General features: G+C 35.3%; 1 protein-coding gene across 1 annotated transcript; it reads left to right on the plus strand.

Moving 5' to 3' along the window:
- The first annotated feature begins 4,311 nt into the window (after positions 1 to 4,311).
- Positions 4,312 to 6,256, plus strand: LOC126968686 (centrosomal protein of 112 kDa-like). The gene has a single exon (XM_050813738.1). The coding sequence runs from the start codon at positions 4,320 to 4,322 to the stop codon at positions 6,108 to 6,110; it is 1,791 nt and encodes a 596-aa protein (XP_050669695.1). The 5' UTR covers positions 4,312 to 4,319; the 3' UTR covers positions 6,111 to 6,256.
- The last annotated feature ends 5,644 nt before the right edge of the window (positions 6,257 to 11,900 follow it).

Consider the following 11,900-nt stretch of genomic DNA (forward strand, 5'->3'; position numbering starts at 1 on the left):
CGCGCGCTATTGTAATCTTTTATTTGTTAGTATATATAGTACATTTTTAAGTCTATTCTGTTAATATATGATTTCTTTTTATAATTTAAAATTTATGTAATCCTTAGTGGCTTTATGTAAAACCTAGGTTAATTTTGTAAAAATAATTGTTGTGTACGCTGTTGATTACTTTTAATAAATAAATAAATAACTAGACTCGTTACTAAAACTTATTAAGTTGCACAAACATCCAAGTTTGCACTAACCATAACGCCTAATTTCCAGCGTCCAATTCTGCAGAGTTCATGAGCAATTCGGTCGAGTATTTCGAGAGTTAATTGGTGAAGTAGGCACAGCTGACTCGTTATGGGGTTGAATTATTCCGTCGCTTATTGGTACTTACTGTTGCTATGCAAATTTTGCTACTCATGAGAGTACTTCTACCTATTAGCAAGTATACAGCACGCAATTGCAATTCTGAGTCGATTATCTAATTCTAACATCTGTTTGAGGATGTTCAATTTACAACGAATATCCTTGCCAGATCAATAAATTCAATTTCAAATATTTTTATTCACTAGGAGCTGACCCGACAGACGTTGTTTTATATATATGTAATAAATAAAATAATGTTTTTTATGAATTTGTCCATAATATATCATAACATCAAGAATTATTTGATTGTTGTTGTAATGAAATTGTTTCACAGCAGAATTGTTTGATTGTTCTGAACGACGGGGGCCACATCAAAGGATTTAACAAAATTGGTGTTTTTATTTAGTTCCGAGCATTTTCATGTTTATTTACCTTTTTTTTCAAGACCCAAATTAGCCAAATCGGTCCAGCCGTTCTCGAGTCTTAACGAGACTAACGAACACCAATTAATTTTTATATACATATGTATATAGATAGGAATTAAAATCACTTATTGAACGTACTAAACTACCACTTATTCGAAAAGGTATGCCTCAGATCTTAGAAGAATGGCGGCAAGAAACTCAGCGGGCTTCTTTTATCATTCTTTATATTTAAGTACTAGCCACTTCTGCCCGCTTCTTAAGCCAGAAGCCATAAATCATTTATTATCTTAGCCATGGCCATATTCCCATCGAATGGTGGTAATTTCATGTCGATACTATCTGTAATTTAGGCGTGATAGAGCCTCAAACAAAGACCATTTTCATATATATATATATATATATATAGATATGCAAACATAGAATCAAATCGTTACAAACACAGATTCTTCATTACAGTATCTTTCTCATAAACAAGTTTGCGGTTTTCCCGAACTGCTATGACTTAAGGACTTTCAACTTTACATCATACTCCCAAATTAAGGGCCAGAGACGCATCTCTTGACTCATGGTGTTACTGATGTCCATAGGCAGCTGCCTCATCACTCCCCATCACATAAGCCTCTTGCCCGTTTGCTCCCTCTTGTAAATAAAATACAACTCAATAATGTGAACCGTAAGGTTTATTTTCCATTCAACGTCGTAAAGTGGCAAAGATTATTTTTATGTGAGGAACGTGAATTTAATTTTTATCTTTATAGTTGCGCAGCTTGCTCAACCCTTTTGTAGTCTCGATGTTGTTATGTTTAAAAGAGAAATGCATTCTATTTTGTGAATTTACTTAAGTACGGTTTGATGTTGTAGGAAGCTTTTCCCCTAATGGAGACTACTGTTAACGTATTCATCCGAGGTACAGAAATGCTATCAAAAACAACATTTTGTCAAATACCTGTTTTCAGATCTATAATGCCAGTAGTTTTGGAGGCTCACGTGATGGGTTAGTGATTACCGCCACCCACACTCTCCTGCAACACCGCAGGAGTCACAGGAGCTGCAAAATGCTTTCCTTATTAGTCCCGAAATTCACGTGAATTGTATGGTATAAGGTAATGATAGCCATACTGGCTAAGACTGAAAGCTGCTATAGTCAGACAACTTCATGCGCGACCGTCCCATGGGGTGAGAGACGCTGGTGGGGACGCGGTTGCGGGTTACGACCCTTCCCCGCAACACCACCCGCTATCTGCTGACTCCTTAGTACCCCGTCCCTGCCACCGTCTCTCACCCCATGAGATAGTCGCGCAGTTGTCGGACTCGAATCGTGTCCCTTTCGAATAAGGTGACAATAAAGTTGGAAATGTACCCACATTTTAAAAATGTCGTTGTATTATTAAATTGTATTCTGTAGGATTAATATGTTTTGATTATTAAATAACAACACATTTTATGAGAACTGTCTTAAAAACGGCCACAAGAAGATAAACAACCGGAAGACGCAGTATTGTTACGACCCCAAAGATGGACCGATGATCTGGTCAAGATAGGTTGGATGACTTGTCGTGGAGATATTTGGGGGATGCCTTTGTCTAGCACTGGACGTCGTTCAGCTGAATTGATAATGATGATGATAGACATCAAACAATTTAGTCAGAGCATCCAAAAACGATTTCATAAAATACCATCACCTCAGTAATGGTAGCCATTGTCTTATAGCAAAATTATGACTAGATTAGAGACTAGAAAACGTGCTATGTTAAGGTAACTAAACGTCGGATTAATTAAAATAATTATAAATATGTAGCCTTAACGCAAAATCTAATGTATTATGTAAAAATATAACTGTATAATCAGAAGACATTTTAATTTACTCACTTATACTGTAACGCATAGAAAAATATGAAAATAGTCTTAGACAACACTAGTACGATTTTTAAAGTTAAGAGTTACGATTACACGCGTTTTAATCCTCTAAAAAGTGTTATATTAAGATAAAGGCAAGCTTGCCTGCGCTGTAGTGACGGCAAATATTGGCCACACTGTCTTACGGCTCGCGTACACCAAACCCGATTTTGTCAGCCGATGGTGGATAGAACAACCATTTATTTTTTATGGAATAGGAGGACAAACGAGCGTACGGGTCACCTGTTGTTAAGTGATCACCGCCGCCCACAATCTCTTGCAACACCAGAGGAATCACAGGAGCGTTGCCGGCCTTTAAGGTAGGTGTACGCGCTTTTTTTGAAGGTACCCATGTCGTATCGTCCCGGAAACACCGCACAAGGCAGTTCATTCCACAGCTTTGTAGTACGTGGAAGAAAGCTCCTTGAAAACCGCACTGTGGAGGACCGCCACACATCCAGATGATATCCTAACTTGTGGCGTGTCGTGCGAAGGTGGAATTCGGCGGCAGGAATCAGGTTAAACAGCTCTTCGGAAAACTCCCCGTGATAAATGCGGTAGGAGAAACACACCATAGAGTGAAGTCGCGTTTTTCAAAAGGAGGAATTCAAAGAAATGTATCTTTTAGAAAATTCATACCGCAATTTAATGCATCAGCGTGTCAGGGTTTATTAAATATTTATGTACAGAAAACAAGTGGGTGAATACCACCACCTCTTTGAAGAAATTAAATTACAACCTATCAATTCCTTCGAATATTTTAGAATGTGTTTTAATAAATACACAAAATTTTAACTGTAGATGCTGGCTGACTGGCGAGGAATCCCAACAAGTTCGGACTCAACGGTTGATCGGTCACTTGCGGAAGTCATTGGTGTACGCGGTTTGTTTCTTTTGCTAGTGTTTGATTCGATCGTCTGAGTTCGGCCGTATCGCCCGAGCAAACTTCGGCCGGTTACGGAGTAAGCCTGGTTTCGACTATATCAGAAACGCTTTTAATCAGCCATTTTTGTATTACCATTTGTGTCTAGATAAGGAAGTTACTTACATTTTAAAGCGAATTTTCTAGTGAACGATAGAAATATTATTTTAATTCAAAACATATTCATATCATATCGGAGTACAGGCTAGAAAATCTAGTAATATGGGCTATATTATAAGCACCCTGGGGAATTTCCTGACCCAAGCGAATCTCAGGCCCGAATAAAATATGCTTTTCTGGAAATTCAATCTGAATCTTTAACACGTTTTCTTGAAATTTTTAAGCCGTCTTCTTAGAATCAACTGTATTTTCAAGAAGGACACCGATTTTAAATTGTATTTTTTGAAAATGTTCTTATTTTGATTCTACTATATTAAGATATTTGTGTGATTTACTAATAACATTTAAGATTATTACGAAAATCAACGCGACTTTAAGGAAGATATAATTCAATTATGGAATACATTAATTGCGTACATTCATTCATTCAGATTAAAACAATGATATTATAGTATTAAAAGAGTGATTAAAATGGTTAAATTTTGGCTTCAAAGTTGAAGCAAAAATAAAACTAGGGCCTAATAATACTGCTCATTAAAAGAAAATAATGAAATCTTTTTGACATACCTTTTTCGTTCTTGATAAAATTGATATGACAACAAATGAATTCTGACAAACAAAATTTTAAAGCATTCAGTAAAATTGGTGAAAATATGAATGAAAATGATGGAACTAATCTTGATACAGAATTCAAGCGCTATTTACAAATAATGCGCAATTACCTAGGCCAGCTAATAGATCAGGACGTGATAGAAATATGTAACGCCTGGATTCAGAAATTGTCAAATTGTAAGGATGATGAAAAATATTTGAGGAATAAATACACATTTTCTCTTTGCTATCAACTAGCTATAGGAGTATTAGATCATCCATTTCTGACTGCTCCAAACAGTGAATCTCTCGATCCCCTTGACAATGAAACACAGAGTGATGAATTATCCAGTGAAGTTGAATGCATTGTAATTGATTCTGAACATGACGATATAAAAACTGAATGTGATGTAACCAGCACTCCAAGAATAGTTAGTTCAACACCACGTGATAGTATTCCTGGAAGTGAATATGATGCATGTAAGTCTAACAAGCAATCATCTCTCTGTTGTACCTATGGTGTCAACCCAGCTGACGCATTTGTTCACAGTGATGACAACTTTGAATATCAACACAGGGCAGTAAATCTCATTATGAAGTTGAGGGAAATTAAAAATCAAAACCTTATATTGCACAATGAACTTATTGCTTTAAAGAAAGAATCTAAAATTCGAAATGAGGAATACCAAGATAGCTGCATTGTTAAGGTGAATACGTCCACAAGTACGAATTCTATGGAAAAGAACAGTGTTACTAATTTAGAATGTCTTAAGAACAAACTACAAGAAGTTCATGATTCAAGAAACTCTTTATTAGATTCTTTAGAAAAATTACAAAACCAAATCGATAGTTATAATATGTTGAAAAAACATGAAATAGATGATATTGAAGCTAAGCATAAACTAGAAATGATTGGAATAAAAACTACCCTTCGTGAAGAAATCACTGCTGATTTCGAAATACAGCTACAAGATCTGAAACAAAAACACGACCAGGCTTTAAAACAACTTCATATAGATAAAATTAATGAAATTGAGCAAATGAATAAATTTCACGATGACATAATTACTGAAAAAAACATCATTATTCAAAAAAAAGATGCAGTAATTTCTGACCTCAAGAATCAGTTGGATGAAATAAAAAGTAATCAATTGTGTGTCATTAACAAGCTCTTAGATAAACCGGAAAGAGCTTATGATAACAGTCATGTGTCATCCAAAATAGAAGAATTAGAAAGAAAAATTATCAAAATTGAAAGAGAAAAATTAAAACTAATAAAAATATACGAAGCAAAAATAGCAAATTTACAAAGACAAAAACATTTAGCTGAATGTAGTGTGCAACTTCAAGCATTGAAGCAACGCAGTCAAGCAATTAATGAAGTTGACGAAAATCAAGCAGAACTACACACTGCTATAGACAAATTAGAAAACAAATACAAAGAGATTGTGGCCAATGTTCAAGCGACAGCCGTACAGCGACGGATGCAGGATCAAATCGCTTTAGACGCAATAATACAGGCTATTTGTGGTTCCCGGAATGAAAGCCCATACATAAATTCACGCAGCCCTAATTCGTGTAAAACAATGCACAACTCAAACAAGGATAGCAACGGATGTGACGCTGAATTGTCAACTCTATTCAGTGGAAATAAGGTCGGCAGTGTGATTGTAGGTAACAAGATCTACGCCGACGACAGCGCCGTGAATGATTATTGTCTGGGTAGAGATAAAGTTTGCGAACTATTTGAGAGGATACATATTCCTCAGAGAGATACTGAAAATGCTCCATCGAAGAAGTAGTTTATGAATTAAGTGTTTCACTGAAACGAAAGTTTGGAGTCTTGTTGAACCCATTGCAGATGAACACTTAATTGTTATTTATGATAGTTTCAATGTTATTTGATTTATGATTTTGATGTACTTACTACTATATTTTTGAATAAATTGAGTTTAAATTGAGTTTTAAGTTGTTAATTAAGTTTGAAAACAATCCAGTTGAAAAGGCGTGAGAAAGCTTTTTCTTGCCGAGAGTGCACCACTTTTTTTTTTCAATATTTTCTTAACATTTAGTAATATTTATTAATAACTAGCTGACCCGACAGACGTTGTTCTGTATATAATAAATAAAATAATGTTTTTATTTGAATTTGTCAATAATATATCAACATCAGAAATTTCTTCGTAAAATATGCACTCTGCTGTCGTAATGAAATTGTTTCACAGCAGAACTGTCAAACCGTGCGTCAATAAACCTTCATAGAAATTATGTATGGACACGTCAAAGGAAAAACAAATTTGTTGTTTTTATTTAATATAGCAGCATTTTCCTATTTATTCACCTTTTAAACCTTCTCTGGACTTCCACAAATAATTCAAGACCAAAATTAGCCAAATCAGTCCAGCCGTTCTCGAGTTTTAGCGAGACTAACGAACAGCGATTCATTTTTATACATATAGATTAGGTATATCATACTTTTTTCAATTCACAATGATTATTTTTAGTTTTGCAAACAATTATTTTTTTCAATAAATAGAATTTGTATTATATGTAATATGAATGGAACGACTATGAATAGAAACGTCTAAAATTAAGATTTATTATTGTAATTATTGTAAGCATTTTATCACGAGAAATGAACTCCCAAGGGAACGCAATCATACGCTTGAAAAAGTGGAATGTAGAAGAAGTTTAACCACGTTGTTGAAATTTATGAATAATGTTGAGATAGAAGAGCTATTTAACTACACGAAGTAAATTTTAGGTTTACCTTCTTAAAGTACAATAAGTAGTGTTTTACGAAAAGTAACAATGACACACTCTAAATATGTAGATAGAACCCTGAAAAAACGCCTACCTTATCTATTAAACAGCTTGCCGGAGGACAACCGACTAGAAACCAGTAAAAGAAAATTTCAAACTAAACTTAAGAAATATCTATTGTCAACACTGCCTTAAAATTAAAATTAGATTTTTTATTATATTTTTATCAATATTTGTTAATTACACTTGTATAAAATCAATGTTCTAATAAGCATTAATGTATTACAAGAGACTTGATCCTGCAGACAAACTGTCCAAACAGTTTTGCGGGACTATGTTAGCTTTTAAGATTCTTTCTGTAAATGATTAATAGTATAAATAAATAAAAATAAATAAACACACACGCACACACATACACATACACACAACACACAGACATCCTGTTTGCATTATATTTTTCTTTTGTGATTTTATATTTGTATAGACTTAATTTGTGTTCCCTAGCTTTTGGTACTGTTAATTTGAATTGATATGGAAGAGCGTGTCCTTCTGGCACAGGTGTTTCTCACTTAATAGTAGGTCACATCCACTTTTATATTTGTACTATATTTTTAAATTGAAATCATGCGTCATTCTAGCAACATGTACCAGGACTTCATATGCAGTTTAGAGGTTCGTGCACAATGCACATCTTACAATTATTATACAAGTGTTGACCATCTTGACGGTAAAATTTTTGAAGGCTTCACTTCTACCACATGTGAATTACATTGCTGACATTTTTTTTACATAATAATACGTATTTCTTGGATTTCAGACAACGCAAAGACCAAGTTACGTGCTTATTGAGCAACACCAAAATTCATATAATATCTCCATTTATAAAAAAAAAAGCCGGACCAACTATCATGCTTAATCCTTTGAAACAGATCACTGGAAAACTAAAGCTTTTGAAATTACTAATTTGTACTTAGCATAATAAAACGATTCATTCAACTTGTGGCACTTTCGAGCCTTTCCTCGTCTGCCATACACCTTAATGACTCGATTAGCATATCTCTTACAATTAAATATACGGGTCGCCTATGTGCCGGCTATGTTGGAACCACTCAAATTATTGCTAAATCCCATTTGAAGCGCTAGGTTATGTCTGGGCATCTTCGCATCTCTTGCTTTTTGACCATGTTCGCGTCGACGATCTAAGAGCTATTTTATAGCGGTCCTTGTGCCGGGTGGTAGGTACATGTTTAGGCTTTTTTATAAGGCAAAGAAGGAAAAACGAGGGTACGAGTCACGTGGTGTTAAGTGATCACACACACCCACATTCTCTTGCAACACCAAAGGAATCACTACTGTGATTACGCTACTGACGCTACTGCGTTGCCAACCTTAGGTGTACGCACAAAGGAGCTCATTCCACAGCTTTGTAGTACATCTAACAAGTTCCTTGAAAACCGCACTGTGGAGGACGGTCACACATCCAGATGGTGGGGATGATGTCCTAATTTGTGGCGTATCGAAGCGTGGCGAAGGTGGAATTCGGCGGCAGGAATCAAGTGAAACAGCTCTTCGGAACTCTCCCCGTGATAAATTCTGATAGAAGACTCACAATGAAGCAACATCTGTACACAAACCGACGACCTGTGATAAAGCGACGTCTCTACGCAACACCGTTCACAGAGCACTGGGTTCCCGACAATTCAAACTGCTCTGCGTTGCACGCCCAGCTTCGTAAAGAATTAATCTAATTATTGTTTTTGAACAACCTAGTTTACCCCTGAAGAGTAGATTGGGTTGTGATAAAATACTACCGGTCTCACCGCAGCGAACCAGTAAGTTGTATTTCATATTCTGTTGGCGAACTTCCAGGCCTCAGGACATAACTAATAATTGAAAATTTAATGCTCGTAGCAATTATATTTTGACGAAGATATATGTAACCGCCAAGCAAAGGTGTCAAATTCAAATATTTTTATTCAAAACTAGTTGACCCGACAGACGTTGTTCTGTATATAATAAATAAAATACTGTTTTTTATTTGTGTTGTAATGAAATTGTTTCACAGCAGAACTGTCAAACTGTGCGTCAATAAATTCTCTCAAAGAAAATATGTCCATACAAAACAAATATCGGACGACGGGGGACACATCAAAGGAAAAACAAAATTGTTGTTTTTATTTAATTCCGAACACTTTCATATCTATTCACCTTTTAAACCTTCCCTGGACTTCCACAAATAATTCAAGACCAAAATTAGCCAAATCGGTCCAGCCGTTCTCGAGTTTTAGCGTTTCATTTATATATATAATATCCGGACGACCGAGCCTTGCTCGGATTTTTAAGAATGTACAAAACTTGAACAAAAAAAAAAACTAATAGGACATCTGGATTCGAACCGGGGTCTTCTGCTCTCAATACCCAATGTCCCATCTGAGCTACAATAGTCTTGTATATAATGGCGAAATTTACCTTTGTATTCTAATGTTATTGTAGCTGTTTCTCATTCAAACATGGATAAAACCATTTTTTTTAAATTGAAACCTAGCTAGATCGATTTATCACCCCCGAAATCCCCTGCATACTTAATTTTATGAAAATCGTTGGAGCTGTTTCCGAGATTCAGATTATATATATCATTCCAAAATGAATGCCTCAATTCCCAATCTGTGGTATCATTCAGAAACTAATTTATGTTATAGTAACCTATACCACACAAACAATTTTTAAAAATTATTTTGATTATTGTAATACTTTTGTTTTGTACATTTTCTGGGATCTTGTTGTAACAGCATATAGCTTAAGGCGACACTAAATGCCAGCGACCTAGAGCGATATGAGTTCACGGCTGCCGGCCCGCCATCAATGTAACAAAGCCAATATTTTCAAAATTCTTGCGTGGAAAACAGTTTATATGCTTACAATCCTCGTCATTCACTACTAATCTAAATAAATGAACCTACACAAAAAAGTACAAGCTATAAGAATAACTTTTCGGAGGGAAGTACCAAAAAAATAGTAACTTCAAAGAAAAGTGGTAGTTCAAATAGGCTCGGCAGTGTTAACTATAACCAACAGCAAGCATTAGCAACATATAAATAAGACTTAAGGATATGTGTAACAGGATTAAGTAGTGTTCATAGCTCGAAATGCTATACTTTCACCACAGAACTTGTCTAAAAACACCATGTTTGCGTGTTTTCTGCTTACTCTTCGCCTTAAGCATATATCACTTGCAAAAGGTTCAATTTCAATATGATATACAATTTATTTATGTGCATGATTCCTAATTCAGATCAAGAAATGCTCCATGTCCTTGATCAGATTACAGAAAATTGTTTCGACAAGCGGACGCGGTACGAGATTCGATGTTAGTGCGATCAATACTGCCGATAATATGATGCACTTTTGCTCAACATTAGGAGTCTTATCAAGTTTTGTTTGAATAGTATATAAGCTGAGGCTATATTGAAATAGGAAATTACAAAATTAATAACAAAAAAAACTTTACCGCATGAAATTACATCCAATGTAATTTACAGTATTTTTTTTTATTTTTTTTGTGGCACGGGATGCAAGTCCATACGCCGTAATTAACAGTAATTTTCTCTGTGATTGTCATCTTAATTCGTAACGATTATTTTATTTGTCATTTAGTTTTTATAAGAAAAATTGCGACTAAGTTTTTTTGTTAGGTCATTCGCATAATAGTCGGATTCGCCGTACGTACACTTTGTTCTTACTATTTTAAATTAAGCGGTTGAAGTTATATTTTATTTCAGTTCTATCTAAAGTCCTTAATGAAAAAAGAAACAGTGGTTGACAATCAGTTTAGTGCAAAACTCATGGATGAATATACTACGAGAGATACATTATTAGCGAAGGTAGGCTTTTATCTTATCTTATATATAAACTTCTCGTGTCCCGGAGTTTGTTACTAAACTTCTCCGAAACGGCTAAACCGATTTGTATGAAATTTTGTGTGCATATCGGGTAGGTCTGAGAATCGGGCCAACATCTATTTTTCATACCCCTAAATGATAAATGTCACTCACCCCTAAATATTTATTTTTTAATATGATTCAGCATGAAAAATACATACAACTTCAATTTTTCACCCGTCAAATATATTTTAATACATGCACTTTTGTGAACGTATTAAAATATATTTGCCAAAAAGCGCCATCTATCCGCTACGAGTTGAACTACTGTAGTAGTTAAGTACTAGAGGTATCAGAATCTGCCGTTTCGTGATGCCTAAATGCCAGAGCATTCGCAACCAGAGTTGTGAAAACTTCCTCTCGCCGTCAGGGGCCGCCACTTGTACTAATGTCCCTGCATTTTTCTTAATTCAATGAGTTCATAATATGCAATTCCCGACTCGTCCTGGCCGGAATTTTCAGATGTGATATTGGAAGCTTTTAGTAAAAAGCTGAACCCATGAATTTTATATCTCAGCTTCATGATTTTGCACGATATGAAAGGTGTTCAATCATTTTCTACCACAATGGACAGCAAAGCGCGGACTAGAAACGGTTGAACATTGCTGTAACAACGTTCAGGAGACATTGATGTTATATCCTGACATAAGTAAGTATCCCGGAATTAAAAGGAGAGAACCCTGTTTATATTGTGGACTGTACCTACTAACCGATAGATATTCGTAGCGTACTAGCAGTCCCGAGACCCATGTTGGGATTGGCAATGTTGGGAAGGGTCAAGGAGGCAACAGTGACTCGGATTTTTTCAGAAGATTGAAAAATGAAGAAATTGTGATATATTTGGCCTGAAATTTGCACACAATGTAGTTACACTATTGTATTTTAATTCAG

Source organism: Leptidea sinapis, chromosome 16 (genome assembly GCF_905404315.1).
Source record: "Leptidea sinapis chromosome 16, ilLepSina1.1, whole genome shotgun sequence".
NCBI classification, from domain to species: domain Eukaryota; kingdom Metazoa; phylum Arthropoda; class Insecta; order Lepidoptera; family Pieridae; genus Leptidea; species Leptidea sinapis.